General features: G+C 40.7%; 1 protein-coding gene across 4 annotated transcripts in view; it reads left to right on the top strand.

The window, feature by feature from the left end:
• Window positions 1-24,533, top strand: part of qkia (QKI, KH domain containing, RNA binding a) — a 64,760-nt gene that overhangs the window by 8,795 nt on the left and 31,432 nt on the right. For all 4 annotated transcript variants that reach the window (XM_046855352.1, XM_046855351.1, XM_046855354.1 and 1 more), the window contains exons 2-3: window positions 11,317-11,459; window positions 23,405-23,521. In XM_046855352.1, the coding sequence (XP_046711308.1) occupies window positions 11,317-11,459; window positions 23,405-23,521 (260 nt within the window). The remainder of the gene's footprint in view (window positions 1-11,316; window positions 11,460-23,404; window positions 23,522-24,533) is intronic.

Genomic DNA, 24,533 nt, shown 5'->3' with positions numbered 1-24,533 from the left:
CCCCTGCTCAGCCCTGGCTCCACTTCTCTGCTCTTTCAGTAGTGTGTTTGAGAGAGGAGAGAGTTTTTTGCTTCACACACTATGCATAACATTTGAGATTCCCCACGAGTAGCTTTCTTGTTGCGAAGGTATCACACAATGTAACTCGATGTTATAAAACGTTTGACCCATTTATGTCCTTCATGGAAATAATTTAATAGCTTGCACTTGATAACTCGAATTCTATTTGCGTATGTTTTGTTTAGATTGTGTGTTTGTTCGATAGAAGGATCCCTGATTTGAACCCGTGTCCGAGTTGGCGAGATTAGAACACGGGCTCTTGTTTTAATTGCCGTGTTTTGTGACTGATGATGGGCGGGTTGATGGAGGACCGAGACACGAACACGTGGCTGATAAGAGTGATAGAGAGGGAGAACAAGGTGGGTTTAAATAGTGATGGCATGATGGAGAGAGAGACTGGAAAGACAAATGGTGTGTTTACTGAATGAAGTCACCCCGCAGGCAGGAGAGAGCGAGAGAGAGGGTCAGCCGCTGCCTGTTTTCACATAATGGAGGCTCTTGTTTTAGCTTCAACACACACACACACACACACACTAGCGTGATTGTGCGATTGTGCTGGCAAGCTGAACCACATATGGCTGGAGTTATGTCCTGCTGTGTGCGACACAGTTGAGTGAATGGGATTGTGTACACTGTGTGCTAAGGACAGTCAGTGTTTTCAACCCCCCCCAAACACACACACATATACACACACACACACACACACACATCTCTCTCAGCCTGTAAAACAGGTAGCAACATCATAAACTGAGATTGAGCAAGACTGCCATACCAGATAAGATCAGTCATCTGAGTGATAAGGAGTGATTTTATATATATGTATTTCAAACGAAACTTTTTCTGTTTCCACACGGACGGTTAATGAGGTGACACCGGAGAAACTGTACCTCTGCTACAGATTACATAATCAAAGAATATTTGTTTTCGATGTCAAAATGTATTTGTCTGTGAGGCAATTATGCACTGAGATTCAGTGTTTTATTTATGTATCCGTGATACGAGGTGACAGATATACGACAGAGCGCCCCCTGTCTGTTTTCTTTATTTTACAAAAGCACAACATTTTGTTGTTCTTATTATACAAATAAACGTAGACCCTTTTACAGATTCAAATGATGTATTGCTCTTATCTATATGATCAAAAAAGACATTTGATTTGATTTGGATTTATGAGGAAGAAACGCTACAAAACGTGCTGGTGCGTTTGTTTTTTTAGTTGAGACTTGAAGTAAATTTTATATATATATATATATATATATATATTTGAAAAAGAAAGGACGTAACTGTGTTGCGTCAAATGTTTTAATTCTGCCATTTATATCTTTTTAAATATTTTTTATAAAAATTGCCAATCAGAAATCTGCATTAATAGTGTTAATAAAATTAGTTCTTTTAAAATATTTTTGCAATTTTGTCATATCACTATTGTGTGTGCGTTGTGGGTACCGTATGGAATCATTCAGTGAAGACAAAAACACAATTCAGAATTGCTTTATAAAATTAGCATGGTAACAATCGTTTATAAGGGGCCAAGCACCAAGGTCTAAGTGAGGTGAGCGGTCGCAGGAACACCACGCTACTCCAAATGTGTATGTTTTGACTAGTTCTCTGACTGTTGGTGGAACAAGTTGTGACTGGAAAAGTTTCTAAAGTTGACCCAATGTTGGCGCTAGAGTGTTGAGCAGCAGATCCTTCAAATTGGGTGTAAATATTTATTTCATTCGTCTCGACCCGTGTGGCAAATATCATCCAGAAGCTGAAGAAACGGTGGAAATTTTGTCACTTTTGGTGCTTGGCCCCCTTAGAAGTCAATGGAAGATCATGTAAAAGATACATATTTAGGTGTGTGGTCTTTATTGTTGTTTGGTTCCTCTCTCTCTCTCTCTCTCTCTCTCTCTCTCTCCCCCCCCACACTCTTTTCCTTCTCATCACCTATCACTTTCTCTCTTAATCACAGTGTGTCCAAATGGAGCACTTTTAGTGTTCCTGAGGAGGAAGTTAAACTGCCTGTCAGTCCCAATACAGCTCTGGTCAGCCTAATATCTATCTCTCTCTCTCTCTCTCTCTCTCTCTCTCTCTCTCTCTCTCTCTCTCACTCTCTCACTCTCAAGGGTTTGTACACCAAACATCTATACTCCCCCTCTTTTCTCTTTTGTCTTTCTTTGAGGAGCAGCTCTGATGTTAAAGGCCTGTAACAGGTCCTGTCTGTTTACATTAACCATGGCGTGCTCTGTCTCTCTCTCTCTTTCTCTCTTTTTCTTTATTTTTCTCATGCTCAGCATCATTCCTCCAGTTTCTGCCTCACTGTCAGATAGCACAGGCAGTCTTTTTCTTTTTCTTTTTTTTACGTTCTTTCGAGACACACAAGCGTCATGTCTGTTCTTTCGAGATCACACGAGCAGACAGAGTACTGCGTTTCAGGGTTCACTTTTACACAATGTAAATCGGCAAGCTGACACGTCCCTCGAGTCGTGTCCCCATCCCACATGCACACACTTTCATCCAGAGACCACATCACCAGCTCACGCAAGCCTCTACTGCTCTTTCAGAGCGCACGCCTGCTTCGTTTCTGGATCGCCAGGAGTTATGTGGTCACAAGTTTCTCTCTAAAAAGGACATCACAAACTGATAGTTGTGGCAACCCCAGGCGGATGTTATGGCTGCTTGGACAGATGTTACAGCGGACGGACGTACAGACGTTATAGCTACATTGGTAAAATTATAACCGTGCAGGCGGACGTTATAGCTGCAGAGGTCAGTGCTGCTCAGACAGGTGTTAGGGCCACCCAGACAGATGTTTAAGCTACATACAGATGTTATAGTTGTGCAAGCGGTCATCACACCCATGCAATCGGTATAACTGCATATACAGATGTTAGACATACAGACATCACAACATCATAACTGCAAAGTCAAATGTTAGAATCATGTAGATGGATGTTATGACTACATCCAGGCCATTTGTCTAGGCAACGGAGCTGTGTATTGAATCTGAATAGAACGCGTGTCCTTACGTGTCTCTTACCAGCTGCTAGTCACCGCAAAATAACACACACACACACAGTGTCTCTCACGTTCTCACTAGTGTAAATGGTCCTAGTCATCGCCTGCCCTCATTTCCTGCTAATTAATGTCAGTGGAATGTTATATTGTCCTCCCTCCACACACACACACACACACACACACACACACACACACACACTATCCTTACATGAGAGCAAGAAGAAAGCCAGAGATGAGAAAAGAGCAGCGCTTTGTTTGCAGATGACATCAGCGTGTTTGGGTTCGGGGCACCTCAAAGCCAACACAGGAGAACTCTGACTAGCTAGCGACCTCACACACGCACACACACGCACACACACACACACACACACACACGAAGGAGAGATTGATGTTTACCTATGCTGATGAAAGCGTTTGTGCTGCTGTGAGTCACTTGGTTTGTAAGGAGAGTTCGTAGCTCGTAGGAGGATTTTATTTTATTTTATTTTATTTATTTTTCTTTCAGAACTTGTCTTGACTTGTAGCGCGAGATTGGAGACTGCACAGGTTCGACGTTATGAATCGGCCCCACATCAGCATAATAGACACATGGGGGTGTCGCCTTTTGGCATTTTCTCACGCTAAGGAGAAAAAAACATTAAGGCAAGACGCTACACGTGAACTGAAGAATTTATAGAATTTTTTTTAATTAGTATTATCGTACATGGCGTTTATAATTATTTATTTAATTAATTAATTTTTGTCCCCTTAATCGGATTTTGTTTAATAAAATGTACTTTTACATACTTTATCCGACTAAACATCTGGAATATTTATTGTGAGGAAAAAATCACTTTTCATCCCTTTCTGTTCTTTTCATCTCTCTGCCTTTTCTTCTGTTTCTTTAGGCCTCGCTCCTTTTTTTTTCTTCTTCTTCATTTTCTATTCTTTAAGTGTTTCTGTATTTTTCACTCTCTGTTCCTGTCTCTTTCACTTCCCCTCTCTTTTTCAGTCTCGCCCTCTTTGTCTTTCTAACTCAGTCTCGCTCTCTCTCTTTTCTCACTCTGGTTATTTTGGTCTCACTCTATTCTCATACTTTTCTTTTGTCTCTTTCTCTCACTCTCTTCCTGTGTGTCTCTCACTTCCCCTGTTTCTTAGTCCATTTTTCTCTTTCTTTGTCTTTGTAGCTTAGTCTCTCGCTCTTTTTCCCTTCTCTCCTTGTCTGTTCTCTTTTATCTCACAATTTTCATACTTTAATTTTCTCTTTCTTTCACTCTCAATTTCTCTCACTGTATTTAAATCTGTCCTTTTTGTTTCGTTTAGTTGTCTCTCCCTCCCTGTTTCTTTCTGCTTTATGTTTGGTAACTTTTCTGTTTTGTGCGCCACACTGTGTGCACCGTAGAGCGTGTTGCGAAGGAGACCGTCAGCTTTCGAACCATGCCAGAGATTTCCGGATCTTTCCGGACCTCTGGACTGCCATGTGTTTAACATTTCTGAAAGGAGTCTTCACTGTGAGCTTCAGAGCTGCCCCTTTAGCCCCTTCAGCCCCTTTAGCCCCTCCTCCCACCAGATTAGTCTCTGAGAGATGGAAACGAACTCATCACAACGTAACTATAAACGGATAAAAAATAGATTGAAAGGTTGCGAATAAATTAAAATCTGAGTCGTGGTATGTGTGAGGTTTCACACAGCCGGCCTCAACCCACCCCACTGTCCAGTTGGTGTTGTGGGTGTGGCTACAGCAGGAGGAAGTCTGATTGGGTATTTGGTTATCTGTATTTTGCACATTGAGCAACTGGTTATTTCCTTCTTCCTGTGGGGTTGTGTGTGTGTGTGTGTGTGTGTGTCTCTCTCTCTCTCTCTCTCTCTCTCTCTCTCTCTCTCATGGCTTATCTCTCTCTGTGTTGAAGTTGAACAGGATGACGATGCTGAGCGCGACCCCGGTGCTGGTACGAGGCTGACCCCAAATACACAAGCAGAGAGAGACTTCCTGTCATTCTCTTCTCTTGTCCTGAACATCCTGTCATGTTTCCTGTTGTTATACACCTCGAGGGTGTGTGTGTGTGTGTGTGTGGATGTGTGTCTGAAGTGGAAGGGAAAAGGGGTGATGGGAGAGGGAGTGTATGAGTGCGGGGAGTGTATTTTGTGTGTGTGTGTTTGGAGTGTTTTTCTGGAGTATCTCTCTGTGCTAATTGTCCTGCATTCTCAGCATTTTCAGAATTGTGTGTGTGTGTGTGTGTGTGTGTGTGTGTGTGTGTGTGTGTGTGTGTGTGTGTGTGTGTGTGTGTGTGTGGACACGCCTTCACATCACAAAACCGAAAGCTGTTGCTGTAAATGCAGCCTTTGGAGATTTTTTTTTTTTTTTCTTTTGACTTCCCTCCTTTCTGTGTTTGTGTGTCTCTCTCTGTCTCTTTGCTTTTTTCTGTGTGTGTGTGTGTGTGTGTGTGTGTGTGTGTGTGTGTGTGTGTGTGTGTGTGTGTGTGTGTGTGTGTGTGTGTGGGGATTGTGGGCTGTGTTTAATCGGCTTCTGGATCAATACTGCTTAGCTGTCTAGCACTCTCCTGTTAATCTTCACTAATCACCTGCAGGCGGATCGTGGGTTAGCTCGCCAGCTAATCGTACCTGCTAGCTAATCGGCTAAAGGTGCGAGTGAAGGAAATAGAGCCGTTTCTGTGAGTGTAGTGTATATCAGAATGTAGCTGGAAAGTGTGTATCCATGTGTATGTTGCGAATGAGTGTGAAGGGAAGCTGGTGTGAAGCTGCTTTGCCTCAAACAAAGGTTAATTTTGGTCAGCAAATATCATTAACCTGTTATGGAGGTGGATGGTGGTTGCAGATGTATCTGAGGTGGGATCAGAGGTTTCGGTGGTATTAGATGGTGTATTGGAGGTTGGGGGTGCTCTCTAAGGTGTGAATATATCTTGGAGGTTGTGAGTATCATAGTGGCTATTAGAGTTTCTGGATGTATCGTAGGAGGTATCATGTGGTGGGTGTAACCTAGGCGGTTTCAAAGGTTGTGTGTGTATTGTAGGGGGAACAGGAGGTTGGGCCACAATCGGAAGTTGTGTCGGATGGAATCATTGGTTGTGAATGTATCAGATTTTGTCAGTGTTTGTGCATAGATCTGATGTGGAATTGGAGGTGGTTGGTGTAACTGGGGAGGTTTTGGACGCTATAGGTGTCACCACAGTCGCCCCAGGCTGCTCATCAGGGATAAACACGCATCATTCCCTTTAATTGTTTTGTAAAGCTGCTTTGAGACAATGTCTATTGTAAAAAGCGCTATAGAAATAAACTTAAACTTGTATCAGAGGCAGGATCAGAGGTTTTGGTGGAACTAGACGGAGTATTGGAGGGTGGGTTGCTCTCTGAGGTGTGGATATATCTAGGTGTATCGGCGGTTGTATCTGAGGCTGGATCAGAGGTTGCGGGTGTATATCAGTCGTTGTTTCTGAGGCAGAATCGGAGGTTGGGGGTGTATCACGATTGTATCTGAGGCAGGATCAGAGGTTGCGAGTGTATCAGCGATTGAATCTGAGGCAGGATTGGAGGTTTGGGGGTATATTAGCGGTTGGGGACACAATAGGAGGTTATAGATGTATCTGTAGATGTAGATGTATCTGAGGAATGACAAACACTGGCTATAAATGGACAGCAATACATATTAATCTATATTTAGAAATATTATATGCTGTGTGCCATCAACCCTGTGTGATCGATTACTTTCTCCTCCTGCCAGACCAGCTGCTCTGAACATCCACCTCACATCAATAGAGCTGTCACAGGTGTCTGGTTTATAAACGAATCAATGTCCTGAGTCGGATTTAACTGGGTTTCACCTAAAACACAACATGCAGCTTATACCAAACACACACCAAGCAGGAAAAACATTAGCGCTGTGTGTGTGTTTGTTTGTGTGTGTGTGTGTGTGTGTGTGTGTGTTTACTAGAAAACTGAGGCGGTGCAAAGTCGTTTTCTGTCTGTGAGCGAGAATGTGATCTACAGTCACTCATAACAAGTAAACGGACAGTCCATCAGTACTGCTTTCGTTTTTGTGCTCTCTCTCTCTCTCTCTCTCTCTCTCTCTCTCTCTCTCTCTCTCTCTCTCTCTCTCTCTCTCTCTCTCTCACACACACACACACACACACACACACACACACACACACACACACACACACACACACAAGAGCACCCAATATATATCGTGTCTTGATAAGCCCAAAATTTGTTTCTTGCAGCAACAAAATAGAGATTTCACGATCTGTATTGTGCTCATTTGCATAACCAATCTGGAAAGGCTCATATTGTATGATGCAAAAAAGGCATAGTTTTAGCTCCTCCCCTCTTCTGTTGGAGACACACATTTATTGTATTTAAATGCAAACTCACAGAATCGCACCAGTGATCAACGTTATAAATAAAATACTCTTCGAAGATTTTGTCACTGAGATGAGAGCAGGGATGGACGCAACAGGTCTGGAACGTGTGTGTGTGTGTGTGTGTGTGTGTGTGTGTGTGTATGTATGTATTTAAAGCACTCTGAACCCACATCAGAAATCGCTGTCGTTGGCAGGACAGTTTTAGCAATGCAGCACCAACATTTTCCGTCAACAACAGCAGCTATAAACGAATAGAGCTCCAAGGTATAAAATAAATAAATAGTTTATTAAAAAGTTCTATATATTGAATTAATGTATTAATTTAATTTATTGAATTAGCATTTTTTTAAAGTTTTTTTATCTGTAGTTTTTTTTTTTTTTTAATATTGTAAATTTTAAATAAATAGTTAAAAAATAATATAGTAGAATTATAATACATTTCTTATTTCTCATTTATAGCATTTATAACCTGTTTAATCCCCAAAAAAGCCTCCTGAAAAATTATCAATTAAATGACCCTGGGGAAAACTATTAAGTCGCCCATTTTCTTCCTGCATCCACTCACCACCACTTATCTTCTCTCCACACCACCCATTTTCTCCATGCATTTTTAGATTAGATCAGATTAGATTTTATTCAACTTTTATCATCTACCCACCACTGCCTATTTTTTAACTCCAACTATTTGATTAGCTGATTAATGAGTAATGGCAGCGAGCACGAGCAACCGTTCAGCGATCTTTAATCCTCTCATTTTACAGTGAATATACTGTCAGCTACAGAGGCTGAAGCCAAAACAGAAACGTTACGTGATATTATTCGTTAAAGACGTGTGTATGCGTATATGCCGCAGACCGAGCGTTTAAAAAAAATACTTCCCTTAATTTTCTCCATTAATCGCAGCTGAGCCTCGTTATTACATCATTTTCTTACTACTTCCTGTTTTCTAACATGGCCATCAAAGACATCTTTCCCCTGTTTGTGAAGAGGTTTATAACAAGAACGCATGTTAACCACTAGAGCTCCAGATGTGATGCTGATGTGGCACGCTGCTGCTGCTGATGGAACTTGTAGCCAGTGTATGTGCAGAGCAGATTTATTTTTCCCTGAATGTGATTTATGTCTTCTGTAACTCCGATTAGTTCTTAGTTTCTTTAGCATTTGGAAAAGAGGTTGTGTGTCGAGTGAATCTTAGGTGAAGTGTGTGTGTGTGTGTGTGTGTGTGTGTGTGTGTGTGTGTGTGTGTGACAGAGAGAGAGAGAGGGAGAAAGACACACCGGTTTTACTTGTTTTTGACATTTGTGTGTAACCCCAGAGGGAAAAACAGTTACAGTTTAGACTAAATGTTTATTTCTTAGACACATTAGACTTAAAGGCGCTGATAGGAGGATGGAAAATATTACTATGACCCAAATACGGTACCTTACACAGCCTCTAAAACGATACCTTATCCAGCCTCTAATACGGTACCTTATGCAGCCTCTAATACTGTACCATACACATCTTAACGTTCGGTAGATTACAAATCCTCTAATGTGGTACCTTACACAACCTCATATACAGTAGGTTATGTGGCCTTAGTAGTTTCCCTAGTTTTAGATATGGTAGATAATGCAACCTCAAATACGGCAGATTAAACTGCTTTGAGTATGTTGGATTACTTATGCCTCGAATGCAGCAGATAATACAGCTTCAAATACAGTGGATTACACCAGCCTCAAATATGGTAGATAATACAGCCGCAAATACAGTGGATTGCACATGCCTCAAATATGGTAGATAATACAGCCTCATATATGGTTGATTGCACATGCCTCAAATACAGTAGATAATCTTCTTTCGGCTGCTCCCATTAGAGGTCTCTACAGCGGATCATTCATCTCCATACTACTGTCCTCTACATCTGCCTCTTTCAATTCAACTACCTGCATGTCTTCCCTCACCACATCCATAAAACTCCTCCTTGGCCTTTTCTTTTTTCCTCCTTCCTGGCAGCTACTGATAAATACAGTAGATAATACAGTCTTATATACAATAGATTGCACATGCCTCAAATATGGCAGATAATAGTCTCATAGATTGCACATGCCTCGAATATAGTAGATGATACAGCCTCATATATGGTAGATAACATGGCCTTAGAAAATGACATTATGCAGCCTCAAATACGGTAGATTCTAAAATACAGTATATTAAGTATTTTTAAAAGTAGTCTACTTTTTAATTATAATTTTTAAAAAGAAAACATATTTTTTTCATATTTATTTATTTATTTTAAAACTTTTTTTTTTCTTACTTTATTTAAAAGCTCAGTTTCTTTTCAAGTTTAAATGTATTTATTTTTGTTCATCATCCTGTAAATAGATTGAGCCCCTGTGGTTTCGGCTTTATTTGCACGTGTGTGTGTGTGTGTGTGTGTGTGTGTGTGTGTGTGTGTGTGTGTGTGTGTGTGTGTGTGTGTGTGTGTGTGTGTGTGTGTGTGTGTGTGTGTGTGTGTGTGTGTGTGTGTGTGTTGTAATTCTTCCGAGCATTATTTAGCAGAAAGGTCATGCGCATTATAAAAAATCTGTGCCCATTAAGAAAATCCCCTTTTAACATCCTGAGATCCTGTTGGTTGGCCCCCCAGATGTTGTCCAGATGTGGCACAGCAGATCAAAGCCATGGTTGGAAAGGCACTGTTATTCTCAGCCTCTCGTTTTTGCGGTTTTGTATTCAGGTGTGTTTTTTTTTTCTTTTGTCCAAACTTTGTTTGCTTGTGTGTGTGTGTGTGTGTGTGTGTGTGTGTGTGTGTGTGTGTGTGTGTGTGGTTAGTGGGAAGGTCTTGTGGTTTCCTGGGTGTAATGTGTGCTGCCTGAACTTTGCACAGATTTCCTCTTCATCGTCAAAGGAATTTGTTTAACATTTTTATTTATTTATTTGACGAACAGTTGATTTGCTGATTGTCGTGTCCATTGTCCTAAAATTGTTTCATTTAAATCAGTTTGTTAATTAACACTAATATAATTTTAGCTTAGTTAGAACATCCTGTTTTCATTGTTTTTTGTTTGTTTGCATAATTTTTTTTGTTTGTTTTTGCAAATTTTTGTATTTAGCTTTGCTTTATTACTTCAGTTTAACGTTATTAAAGTTGGTTTTAATTAGTTTGAATTTTTCTTTAGTATTTTTATTCAAAGTTTTATTTTATTTTATTTTGATTGCAATTTTTTATAGGTTTTTTTGTTCTTTTTTTAAGTTTTGTGTGTGAACTCCTGGTATAACTCGTGTGAGATGATTTAGACTTTAGTACTTTAGTTGCAGAAATTTGAAGCGGAAGGGCGACTTATTTTAGTTGTGTGTAGACGTATTGAGAAAATGATGTGGTGTTCACCGTGGGTGTGGTCATGGAGATGAGAAAACAAGCTCAATTTGCTGTGAACGTTACTAGAGAGCAGCACTTGAGCGAGCACCGAGAAAAGCACTTCTAGTGTTTATCTTGTCTCACTGTGGATTGTGAAGTTTCTGACCGTGGGAGTGACATCATTTTGTGTGTGTGTGTGTGTGTGTGTGTGTGTGTGTGTGTGTGTGTGTGTGTGTGTGTGTGTGGTGGACTTCTGGTGAAAACTCGTTTGGGATTCGGCAGCATGAGATCATTTGGCTGGCGAATATTATGAATGAGGCTTTGTGCAATAGGGTTCTGCAGCTGTGTGTGTGTGTGTGTGTGTGTGTGTGTGTGTGTGTGTGTGTAAGAAACAAGGGACTGTATGTTCATAGTGTGAGTTTGTTGCACACTCGTATCTGTTTATATCTGGAAGATGAATCAGGGTGTGTTTGAGTGTTTGTGTGTGGACGTAATAGATGTATTCAATTGTGTTTGTGTGTATTAACTTGTGCGGTGTGTGTGTGTGTGTCTTTGCAGAAATAAACAGAGTGAGGAAGGACATGTACAACGACACAGTGAGCGGTTTGGTAGATAAGCACCCCCTGGAGCTCCCCGAGGCGCACGGCCCCATCGTCCACCTGCAGGAGAAACTCTTCGTCCCGGTTAAGGAATACCCTGACGTGAGTGACGCGCGCACACACACACACACACACACACACACATTTCTCTACTGTGTTCTTTTATTGCCCTTAATTGTAGAGAGGTGTTTAAACAGTCGGTGTGTGTAAAAGTAAATACCTCCGTGCTGTAATCCAGCCACACGACAGCTGCTGCTCTCACAAACACGTGTGTGTGTGTGTGTGTGTGTGTGTGTGTGTGTGTGTGTGTGTGTGTGTGTGTGCGTGCACGCGTGCGCACCAGTAGTCGAGGTGCTGAAAAGTGCCCTGCCAAAATAACTGTCTGGAAATATAATAGTCTTGGAGAGAGGTGTAGGGGACCTGGGATGGAGAGAAAAAGAGGGAGGGATGGAGAGATATTAAAGAAGAGAGGGAGGGAAAGATGGCTAAAAAGAGAGAGATATGTCAAGAGTAAGAATTAAAGAGAGAGAGGAAGAGAACGATGGCAAAAGAATGACAGAGAGAGAGTAGGAGATGGTGAAAGAGTAAAAATGAAAGAGGGAGGGAGAGATGGTAGAAGTGAAAAGAAGAGAGAGATGGAAAGAATAAATATAAGAATGAGAGAACTGTCTTTCTGACAGCTTTACACACACACACACACACACACACACACACACACACACCCTAATCTTTTGGACATGTACGTCTGTTTTTTGTCCTTCAGCCACAACAAAGGTTACCACATGCAGCCCTACATATTGTGTTGGGTGTGTGTGGTGTGAGTGTTTAAAGTGTGTATCTCACACACACACACACACACACACACACACACACACACACACACATACCTTAGATGATCTCATCTACACATACGCCACACACTCTGTACCCGCTCTCATGCAGTGTGTTGTGTGTGTGTGTGTGTGTGTGTGTGTGTGTGTGTGTGTGTGTAAGGCATGTTTGAGAGAGTGTGTGTTTGAAATTCTCAGTTGACCTTTTGATTGAATGAGGTTAATAGAGTAACACAGCAGCAGGTAAAAGAGTGAAGAAGAGCTCTTTCCTTTCTTAATTTTTTTTTATTTATTTCTGTCCTCATTCTTCCTTTCTTTCTCTTGCTCCCTTAAATCCTTTCTTCTTTCTTTCACAATCTTCTATTTTCTTCGTTTTCTGTTTTCCTCAACTTCTGTTTATGGTTTTTCTTTTTGGTTTTCTATCTTTTTTCTCTTTAATCTCCTTAATTTTTCTTTTTCCACACTAATTTTTTATCCTTTTCTTCTTTGACTTTTCAGCAAAATCTGTCACTTTTTTTTTTTTTTCGTCATATCTTTCATTTAATATTTTTTTTTTAGCAATTTCTTTTTATTTATTTCTTTTCCTCTTCATTCTTTTTCTTCATAATTGTCGTCAATATATTTATAAAATTCTTTGATCATTTAACAATTTTCTTTTTTTGTGTTTTTGTACTTTTTTTTTACAGATCTGTTCCTTCTAATGTTGTAACTAACGATTATTTTAATAATCGATTAATCAGACGATAATTATTTGATTAATCAATGAATCCGATTAAGAATATATATTTTTTATTGGCTATTTTGCCTAAAATAAATAAATAAAACCCTAATTCTTGGTATTTAAATGTAAAAATGCAAGGTCTTAATATTAACGTTCTAAACCAACATCTGTATTGGTTTTAACGATAATTGCAGATGGAATGTTGACGACCGTATTTAAAATTATCAATATAAAATATAATACAACATTGTTTTGACAATTCCTGTGGAAAAATCTTTTTTTATTCTGTTGTGAAGGTATAAACATCTAGCATTTATATAATTTTGTATAGTAATTAAATGATAAATGCATAAATAAAATAAAACATTGAAAACATTTAAATGTAGTAAAACTGCAGTGCATAACGTTTGAAAAGAGAGAATTGCTATAAAAAGAGAATGGACTGAGAAACACAGGCCTGATTTAAATAAAAGGGAAAAGGTACATTGGTGTAAAAATGCATAATCATTCGCTGAAAAGCACAACAGTGACGAAAAATCAAATCGCTTGTTATTGCTTTTAGATTTAGTGTTGTTTCGCACCGATTTATGTAACTTGTAGGTTATGGTCTTCTTTGTTGTGTTTATTATTAAATGCTCTCATTGCCTTGGATGACTTGGAATGCACTTTTTCTTGGTGCGGGTTTACTTTTATTCTCCTCTAATCCATGATTTTATCGATTAATCGCTGCAGGCCAAGTTCCTTCTATCATTTAAATTCTTTTTTGGGTTGTTTTCATCGTGTCCTTTGACCTTTTTGTATAGAATAAGACAAATTTGGATGTTTGTTGGTGTCTGTGTTCTGAGTGCACGTATTTGTCCCTCTGAGTGGTAAATATTTATTGAATATAACCCCAGATGTGGTCCTGGTTGTGGTTGTTGTTTAGAGCTGAAGGTCATCTCTTCTTCTGGCCATGGTTTCCTCCCATTGTGCTGGGAATGTCGGCAGGAGCAGGGGGGGGAACTGGAATCTCACTACTTCTTCCAGATTAAATGTTTTCTTTCCGTTCGCCAGCGTGCAGACGTGTCCTCCCCTTCTTTCCTCCACTCTTTTTGTTCCACTCAGTTTTCCTCAAGGTTCCTCGACCCTTCCCCCATCCCCCGCCCGTCATGTAATAGCTAATTAGATTTCCTCGCTCCCTCGCTGCACTGCGTCACGTCGGTTTCTCTAAAATAACTCCCCATGTCACCATCTCCCATCTCAGAGTTTCTCTCGGCCATCTTTCAGTCTCAGCGCTCATATAGCCGTCTTTTCATCCGAGTCCAACCATTTCTCTTCTCGCAATCTGACATTTTCCTCCTGAGAGACCCTCACACCCATCTTTTCGTCCGAGTCACTTGTTTCAAATTTCTTCACAACCATCTTTCATCCGAGTCTGCTTCACATTCCCTCTCTAACGTCACTCATCTGAGTCCCTCACAGACTGCTTTTGTCTCTGTGTCTCTCACAGACAGCTTTTGTCTCCGTGTCTCTCACAGACAGCTTTTGTCTGTTTCCCTCACAGCCATCTTTTCTTTTCAGAGTTTCTTAAAACCATCTTTCGGAGTCCTGTACTACAATCTTTCACTGCTGTCTCCTGTCTCTCTCTGAACGTGTTTACGAGCGAGGGTTTTTTTTTCTTCCTGTAGTGAGATGTTTAATCCGATAATTCTCATCTTCAATTAAATGCAGTCATGTCAGAAGGGAAATGGGAGCGAGGTGTCGAGATTACGCTCAATGTCATTTCCTGTCCTCTTACACCTACCCCAACCCCTCTCCCTCCCTCCCTCTCTCTCTCTCTCTCTCTCTCTCTCTCTCTCTCTCTCTCTCTCTCTGTTTGTCATACTCTATATTGTACCCATGTACAGCCATTTATCTTTGACTTCAGAAGTTTTCCACCATTCATTCTTCTAAATTAACTTCGTTTTCCACTTTTTTTTCCATCACATCCAACATTTTCATTAACTTTTGTCTTTTTTTTAATGTTTTTTATTCATATCTTGTGCTCAAAATTTTGATTGAATCTTGAAAAGATTCAGCCTGCGTGGCTTCTTTAGGCTACTCGCAAGCAAATCCTTATTTTAACTATTCTAGATTGTGATTGGTCGTACAGTGCCTGTGAAAATGTCGCAAACATAATGGTTTTTGCTAAACATATTCACGTTCCTTTTGTTTTAATGGAAATATACAGATATTACACACTATTTTTATTTTTTTTGAATAATTTCTTGGTATCCGAACAGTTTTTGTCTGCAAACTTCCAGCTGAACTACTTTGCCATGCCTCTTGGAAAAACTTGGAGATTTCTTTTTTGTGATCCATTTTATCCCAGAGCAGTTCAATCGGATTTAGGTGTGGAGACTGGGCAGCCCATTCCATTATGGATTACACTCCTGCCGACTGTTTGCTCTCAGTTTGGACGTACGATTCAAGTCGTTGTATAGTTTAGTCTGGTCCAGCTGGAATTTCATTGTGTTGAAGTATTGAATTGGTCATGTTGGTTCCTTTCACCCCGTATAAATCTCCAACCTTCCCTGCTCCGAAGCAACCCCAAACCATTAAGCTTCCACCTCCATCTTACTGAAGCTCTTCTGTTAGAGCCAATATTGTGCTAGATTGTATGATGCCATGATTATTACTTTATCTATTTTATTATTTCTGGTCGTATTTTGCTCAGTCGTGCCTCACACCGCAGCGGACACGACCCCGTGTGAAATTCCTCACCCCTCTGCCACTCCTCACACGTCCCCATTGCTGACGTACGTCTCTGATCTCGGCGTGTGTTTTGAGCAGAATCGTCATTTGATCTCTGAAGTCAGGGTTTTTTTCCGCCAGGATGCGGTGTCTGGCTGCGCCCTAAATCCTGTCGCTCTCTTGGTTAGGTGAAGGCGACCTTGAGACGACCTCACTCTTAAGGGTACGGTTTATTGCAGCGGCGCGGTTGGTACAGTGCGATCATGACTGGGATTTCATTTTGTTTGTGTGTGTTGAAGGAGAACAATGGGAATAAAAAATATGGGTTATGAACATGGAGGACCATTGAGCACACTAGCACATCCAAGTCTCAGTTTCTCACACACATATGCACACACACACACACACACACACACACACACACTTTAATTTGCAGGTTATTACTGGGGCTTTTGAAGCGAAATGACTCCAATTGAGCATCTCAAATGAGTTCTTGCTTCTTCTGAATGCCCACTGATTCATCAAATCCAGCTAAGACACACACACACACACACACACACACACACACACAGGGACTAAAAGTCCTGTGCTTTTCATCCGGCTGTTGAGACTTTCATTTCGAGAGTGTGGATTGCTTGTGCAGATGTTTTGCCGTTTCCATTTCTCCAGGCCGAGTCCTGATTTCAGGAGTGTGGTTAGGAGACACGTCATACTTGCAGCGGAAGTGTGTGACAGAGAAAAATCTGCGTGCATCTTGCACATTCCGCCTCATAGGTGGTGTTGATGAGCTCAGATTGTTCATCAGGAGCGGTTGAGGGGTGAATCCCGCCCACCTGGCAACCTCCACACATTTTCACAGCCATGTGTCACTGGTACCACATGATAGTTTAGACGTTCATGCAGAGGATGGTGGAAAACGTTTCTTTGTGGCCACACACACACACACACACACACACACACACACACACACACACACACACACACACACAGCACTACACACCTGACTGTCTCTATTCGCAGGAAGCATGTCATAATCTGTCAGATTGGACTATTTGAGCTCGGACAAAGGGGATTTTATTTTTCTTTATATTGGTCACGTAGTGTGTTTTTGATTCAAAAGCCATCGGGTGTGAGGAACATTCTAGAAGGTAATAGGGGGTGTTGGTTTTGCTTCTTTTGTTTTTTTTCTTTCTTTTGTTTTTTTTAATCCTCTGTCCTCCCCATAGGTTCCAGGAGGAGTTTTACCTTAAATCATCTCTTGCGTGTAATCGGTGCCGGGTGCTGTTCACAACTTTAGTGCTAATGATTTATGATAATGAATTTTCCATCTGGAACTGGATCTGACGCGCGCACACACACACACACACACACACACACACATATACACACACAGGAAAATTCTTACCGTGTTATAGATAGATGGATAGATGGATATGGTGACCCTTCGCCCTGCTGCCTCTGCAATATTTGATTTCTATAGTGTCTGATTTGACGTGCGACTTTTTCTTTTTGGGGGGGTTGGAGAGAAGAGAGACCCATGAAGCTTTGTGACGGTGTAATAATATTTCTTCAGCGATGCAAACACGCTTTCACATTCATCACGGACGTCCTGTAAAAAAAATCATAAGCAGGTGCTTGGCTTGTAAAATCACACACATAATCGCTCAGCGTAGTAAATTCGTTCCTGGAACACAGTTTTATATATATATTTTTTTAAACACAATTTCCAGATACTCTTGTCCCTCTTTTTTTTTTATTGGCCTTGTGCTTCTCCGTCTGTTCAGACTTTTGATTTGAACACCTCAGAATCTGTAACCAGCCTTTTTTTCCTTTCTTGTAAAGCGACAGCTTCTGTTTACACACAAGCTCCTAATTTATTAAGAATGGTTTCGCCCTAGATTTTATGAATGACACCTTCCTGAGGTGGAAAAACTATTTGGAGCATCGTTTCGGACGGCTGCATGGCGCCGACACTGGAGACTCCTAACAGTGTTCCGAAGAAACAAACGCGTTCGGACAAATACCTTTGCCCAAGTATTCAGACAAAAGTTAAACCACAGTGCGAGCTTCTCAATTGCTCTACACCGACCTCTCACCATTCGCCTGTTTTTTGGCTTCCTGCGCCGTCCGTCTCTCTGAACCCGAGGCACTGTATTACTTAGCCTCAAGTTAATTAGTAATTAGTTTGACCGCTCAATATCCTGTCACCTCTTCACACCTCTTCACCCCCTGCCTCGTTTCTTATGCGCACTCTTTCTTTCTCCTGCCATGCAGGATAACACGTCTCGAGATTTTAGCCGAAACGCTGATGTTTTTTTTTTTTTTCGTCTTTTTAATGTGGCCACATTTAAGATCTTCAGAGCCCAGGCAGGAGAGATGAGAGTGATGCAGTGCTCAGGAACATCAGTTTGAAGAGGACATGATGGAGGGGAGTTTCAACCTAGTTTTAGATTGAAAGAGGTTTTCTTACTTCTGTTCTCTCTTCTACATTACTGAGGTGCAGAAACACGCTCACTTTTTTTTTTTTTTTTTTTTCTTCCACCTCAAACACCCTGTCTCTCTCTGGCTACACTAAGCCGATAACATGTCGTAAACAAAAACCCATTTAGTTGTGACTCTAAGCCCCTCTCGGTCTCAAGTGTGTGTGCTTCGCCTTTTATTTTTAGGTGCATAGCAAACGTTCCGTCGACTCTCGAGTCCACTTAATAATCCGCCTTGATGTTTTGTAAAACCAATAGAGAACAGCTCAAGAGGACTGACTCCGGTGGTTGCTATCAAACCGCTCTGGGTTTCTTTTTAATGTTAGCATAGAAAACAATACTTGCTCATGACCTTCTGCCCTCCCTGTGTTTCAGCATCGTATTTTCTTTTTAAATGTAGTTCAATTTGATTTCGAATTGCGCACTAGATCTTTCTGCTGCTGATTTTCAAATCGGATTACTTGAATACAGACTGTGGAAAAAGGGATAAATGTGAATTCCATGCGTAGACAGATCAGACATTTATTAGCCAGCTCACCGGACAAGTCTAGCTAATACATTAAACAAGTGTTCAATGTATCTCCTACCTGGATTGAATTGAACCCAAAATCCAGGGGTTAGATTTAGACCCGTTCCAGTTTTTCCCTTTGTAGCATTGAACCTCAAAGTTTAGTGGGGTAGATTTGGAGGTGTTCCAGGTCGGATCACCTCATGACTTGGCTAATACTGACTGAACCTCATTCCACAGAAACAAAGATTGTGCTGTAGTGCAGCAGGTAGTTTCTGCTTAGCTAATCTACAACTTAAAAATAGCCTGCCCAGTTAGGGAGATGATTCTTCAAGTCTTTAGCATAGTGGAACATCTCATGTTAGGCAGAACAAGTCAACAACATATTTGTTAATGTGGTGTAGTAGTGAATGGTGTTGACCTGAATGTTGGACCTTCATCCCCCATTGGTATGTTCAGTGACTCTGTGTCATGTGGTTTTCCTGAGCGACACTTCGCAATGGATTTGAAGCAGGGATTTGCAGTGTTTGGGAGGAAGCGCGCATGGACTGAAAGAAGCTGCATTATGGAGCATAACCCGGCCATTGATCTCCGTCCGAGGTTTAGCCATGAGCTTCAGAGTGTGCAGATCCGTCCGCTCTGCTCTTTAGCCTCGTGTTGTTTTGCATCCCTGTGGCGTCGCTCAGAGGCTGCCCTTCCTCACAGAGAACTTGTGCTGGAGTCAGTGGGTAAACACACACTCGCACATGTTCCAGCTTTTGAAATCGGTCTTGTTTACTCAGGCGTGCTGCTTTGGGTTAAACGGACATATTGACTCATACTTTCAGAGAAATAAATTAGTCAATGTTGGATCCACATGCCAAGCCAGTTCCAGAGTCTTTACTGTATCTCTGGATGAATTTGGCTAAGGATTTAGCGGTTTCTTAACCATTTGCGGTGCTTCTTTAAAGCAAGTACCTGGATCTAAAGCCTTTTTGGTATTTGAGCAGACTTGTGTGTTGGTCCAGGTTAGTGTTCAGATTTTCACTAAAATATCGGAAGTGGGACTTCAGATTGGACACCGCAATGCTATGTACGAGGTGGTGTTTACAAGTAGTAGTTTATTCATCTATGTTTACACAGTCACCTTGAAAATAGTCCTCTTTCACAGCAATATTTTATTTTTAGAAATTGAGTATTCTACCGATTATTTTATTTTTATACGTTTTTATACATATTTTCAACGATTAATCGCGGAATCGGATAAGTTGTAGTTTTTTCTTTACCAAAGAGCAATTCTAAATATATGAGAAAAAACTGGGCTTTTAAAATGAAGTCATTCGTTTCCTTTTTAGAAAAATGTACATTTTTATTCGCTGAAATTGCACACAAGAATATCTGTGAAAATTAAACCCATTTAGTGCATATCATTGTCACATCACATCAAAATGTAAATACTAATATACAAATTAAAAAATTAAAAATTATAAATAATAAAGAAATTATAATTTTATATTGCTCTAAAAATAAAAAAAACATTTTGTTTGAAATAATCCCAAAATTTGTCACTTTATTAGTCCGCCAAGTTAAAAATGTTTGCCTAATTCCATTTTTTTTTTCTTTTTCTCAATTCTGTTTTTTTTTTTTCTCGCAATTCTGACTTTATTTCTCGTGAACATCCGGCATTTATGGTGCATCCACCTGGGAACATGTCGTCGGCTTGAAGTTTGGAGCTGTTGGTGTATGAGACCACTTCTGCTTCATCTGTCTTGTTCCGTCTCCTCCAGAGCTGATCTTTAGAATCTTCACTCTAGATTTCCCACAAGCTGTAATGTTTATGTAACATTAGCTGTTCACGAAGCAGGCAACCTTATTGTGTAACTCATGGTCTTGTCCATCTTTTCTTTTCTTTTTTCTTTTCTTCCCTTCTTTCTGATGAATTTCCGTGTGCAAGTGTTGGCGTCCCCTTCTGGCTGTAATTACTGCCTGGTTCCAGGATCCAAAGTGAGCAATTTCCCCCAGTGCATTATAGCCTTGCTCTCTGTCATGTCTAATCAGCATCAGCATACACATTCTCACACACACACACACACACACACACACACACACATCATTTGTGTTGAAGATATTAAAGTAGGGCAAAAGAGGTTTGTCTTCTGGATGAAAATGTGGAAATATTAAACCGGTATTTTCATTTGTATAGAAATGAAGGAGGATGTGAAGAAGCTTTTTAATTGGCATTTATACAGTACAGCGGAGTAAAATTCTTTCTTTGCATATCTCAGTGATGTTCAGCTTGGGTCACAGCACAGAGTAGGCCATGATGCAGCACCATTGGTGCATAGATGGTTAAGGGCCTTGTTCAACGACCCAAAAGTGGCAGTTTGGCGATTACCATAGCTTAAACTTCCGATCAGTAACCGAGAGCCTTAACCACTGAGGTACCACCACCTTAATAATGAAACCGTCATTTTTATGGCTCTTTCTCCATCTTTTTACCTCAGTGTGTTTCTCCTTCTTGGTGTTGGTCTGGATTTATATCTCTTTGCTGTCTTTCTCCTTAAAATCACTCTACCTGCTACAGACTCATCTCCTTCCTCATTGCACCTCACACTGCTGATGTCATCATCTCCTTGGCCTGGTGGCTGTGTGTGTAAAAGATCTGAACAGACAGGTCCTTTAGGCTCAGGATACACAGTGCATTACACGACCGTCTGACCACACACACACATTCCTGTGTCTGAGTGGTTGAGGAAGACACTTATTGAACCTTTAATGTAATGCAGTGCAGAAGATGAGTGTAGTCTTCAACAGGGAAGTACGACTCTATCTAGCTATCATCTCCAGGACCAGTGCCTCCACCCTGCTCCGGCTTCCCATCCGTTTCTGCCCTCCTTTTTTTTTTTTTTTTTCTTTTCCTAATAAGAATAAACTGCTCTTACCAGACTTTAGCGTTCAGGGAAATACTAATACGAGTCGTAAAATCTGAACGAACTGACACCAGTGTGCTCCAAGGAATTGAAACAAAGCAGGAGACAGATTTATTATTTAAAGTTTTGTGTGTGTGTGTGTGTGTGTGTGTGTGTGTGTGTGTGTGTGTTGCTGTAGGGTTAGGGTTAATCTCGGGGCGGGGTTAGCGTGATATTTATGCCGAGCCGCTCGTCAGGGAAATCTGCCCTATTGCCTTTTGATATATTGTGTATGTTTTGTCGGCGGAATTTCCTTCGAATAGTGCTAATGATTAATATCTGAGCGATTTAGGGGCCCAAGCACATTTGGTGTTCGGATGTCAGGTTTTAATGCAGAACAGCTAGAGAAAGTTAACAACCCTGCTGACTTTAGGACTGTGCAAAACACATTCGCTTTTTGTGTTTCAGCTTTACGATGATGCGAATTCCTTCACCGGTCGCACTTCATGTATTGGCAAAGACCTAATCTAGCCACGAGAAAGTTGGATAGACATGTTTGAGCAGTTTTAAAAATTCTTGGGATTTTTACGATCAAATTGGGGTGGGCGCTATACCAGCATGAACATGAGTACCGGTATAATGTTGTGCTATAGATTTTCCTATAGCTATAATGCTGCATTTTTCTAGTTATATAAGTTTAAAATTCATATTGTAACTGAAATGTACCCAAATGTGATTTTAGTTTTTTTTCCAAATTTTCTTATAATATCAATGTTTCTGTTAAGTAAAAAATATCCTTATATGAATTTTAGCTAATATCGTTTACCCCTTCATCAAATGCCCTTTTTACTTGGAATGGTGTGCAAAACAAAAAACATCCAGCATCCAGAGTTATACAAGTTATTGCATGTTACTTTTATTATTATTGCACCTAAATTATTGTACATAATTACCCAAGATATTAACATTATATATGGGGCATGAAAATCTATTACTATATATCATCTATATCATGTAAAAATTGACCGATTTAATCAGTTTTGCAATTAGTTTTACCGATTGCTGAACTATTAGCAAAAATCCATACCAATAGTTTTTCCGGCTTCTGGTCCACTGTCATTACAAGAGCGACCTATAGGAGCCGCCACATGCTATTTGTTTTTACGCATTGTGACTGCGCGCTGCACCGAGAGCGCTATATTATATTTATCATTTAGAATGTTTTAATTGCATAATTATATTTATCCATAAACATTAACACATTTTCGTCAAGGTTTTTTTTGTTTGTTCATTTGTATATTTTTTTTGTTTTAAAGTTCAGTACGATTTTACGATGATTTTTACGATGTTTTTTATGATCTGACCTTAAAGAAATGATCACCTGTGGTGCATCGTGGTTGTACGAGTCTGTTGTTGACCCCCTTATTTTTTTGGCGGGTTTTTTTTTTTTTTTTCTTTTTTCTTTTTTCCCCACCCATTAGACATTATCTGCAATGAGTCCCACATCCTTGACGTCACCGTGGTTTCCACACTAATACACTTGAGTTGGTATTTTAAGTACCTTCTGGCATTCCACTTCTATTCCCACAGGAGGTCCTTCTCTAATTATGTGTCATTGCTCGAGTCTAACAAAACCAGGCGTTTTGATGGGCCACGTCTTCGCCCTGTCAAGCTGTCTCGCCGAGTGCCGGAATCATGTGTCTCAAGTCGTGTCTCACACTGCCTGCGTGTCTGCGCTCCGCTTTGCTCAGCGGCCGAACGCTAGCTGTTATGAAAGCAAAGAGATTGCATTTCCTTCAATATCTCGAGCGCAGTCACGTGTCCAGTGCAATATCCTGTTTTCTAAAAATATCAACTATTTTTCTTTTATTCATTACTAATGTTCTTTCTCTCTCTTTCTCTCTGCAGTATAATTTCGTAGGCCGGATTCTGGGGCCACGAGGTCTCACGGCGAAGCAGCTGGAGGCAGAAACCGGCTGCAAGATCATGGTCAGAGGAAAGAGCTCCATGAGGGACAAGAAGAAGGTGAGACTCTGAACATGGTTCTTTTTTTCCCCACCGGAGTGGAGCATGAGCCGCTTTAGTTTCCTTTACTTCGAATCCAAAATTCCCCCAGAATATTTTTGTTTGTTTTATTTATAATGAGCAGTTGAGGTCCGGGGCCTTGCTCAAGGGCCCAGCAGTGACAGCTTGTTGGTGGAATTTGAACTCGCCCATACTCATCTTTCAGCTCCAGATCCCCTCCCGATCAGCTTTTCTTCATCCTATCCTACCATAGAGATACACTATATGAGCAAAGTATTGAGACACAAGTATTAGGATGCAACATGAAATTTCATCTTTACCTGACCTTTAAACCCTAAACCTTTTCCAGCATGACAACAAGACATGAAGATATGCTTTCTGCGGTTTGGAGTGGAAGATCTCCTGCTATAGAGCTTAACCCTATTGAACATCTTTAGGTTGAATGTGAACACTTGACTGCACCTCAGGCCTCCTCACATCACCTACATCAGTACCTGACTTTACTACCACCCTTGTAGCTAAATGAATCTTCGCAAATCTGCACAAATACACTCCAGAATCTAGTGGAACATCTTCTCAGAAGAGTGGAGCTTATAATAAGGGCGAATGAGATGTCCATGTATACCAGTCTTACGGTCAGGTGTCCACAACATTTTGTCCATATGGTGTCACTGTTTATTGTATATGAGGGGAAAGTAAGAGAAACTTCTGAGTAGGTAAAATGTATTAAAAAGCAATGAAAGGATACAGGCAGACTGTAGACGTGTGTGTGTGTGTGTGTGTGTGTGTGTGTGTGTGTGTGTGTGTGTGTGTGTGTGTGTGTGTGTGTGTGTGTTGCTGAGCTACGCATGAGCAGATGTAATAGAATTGGGCATGACAGACCAGCTCAGGATAATAACCGGTCCCTGTGCGCTGCTTCCATGTCTGATCAAATGCAGCTCAAATAGAGGTCTCTGAGACAACACAGCCGAGATCAAACCCAGCTCTGTCCTCCTGTCTCTCTCTATCTGTC

This window comes from Silurus meridionalis, chromosome 8 (assembly GCF_014805685.1).
Source record: "Silurus meridionalis isolate SWU-2019-XX chromosome 8, ASM1480568v1, whole genome shotgun sequence".
Lineage (NCBI taxonomy): Eukaryota > Metazoa > Chordata > Actinopteri > Siluriformes > Siluridae > Silurus > Silurus meridionalis.
The sequence above is the reverse complement of the archived record's forward strand: the minus strand, read 5'-3'. Positions and strand labels throughout refer to the sequence as shown.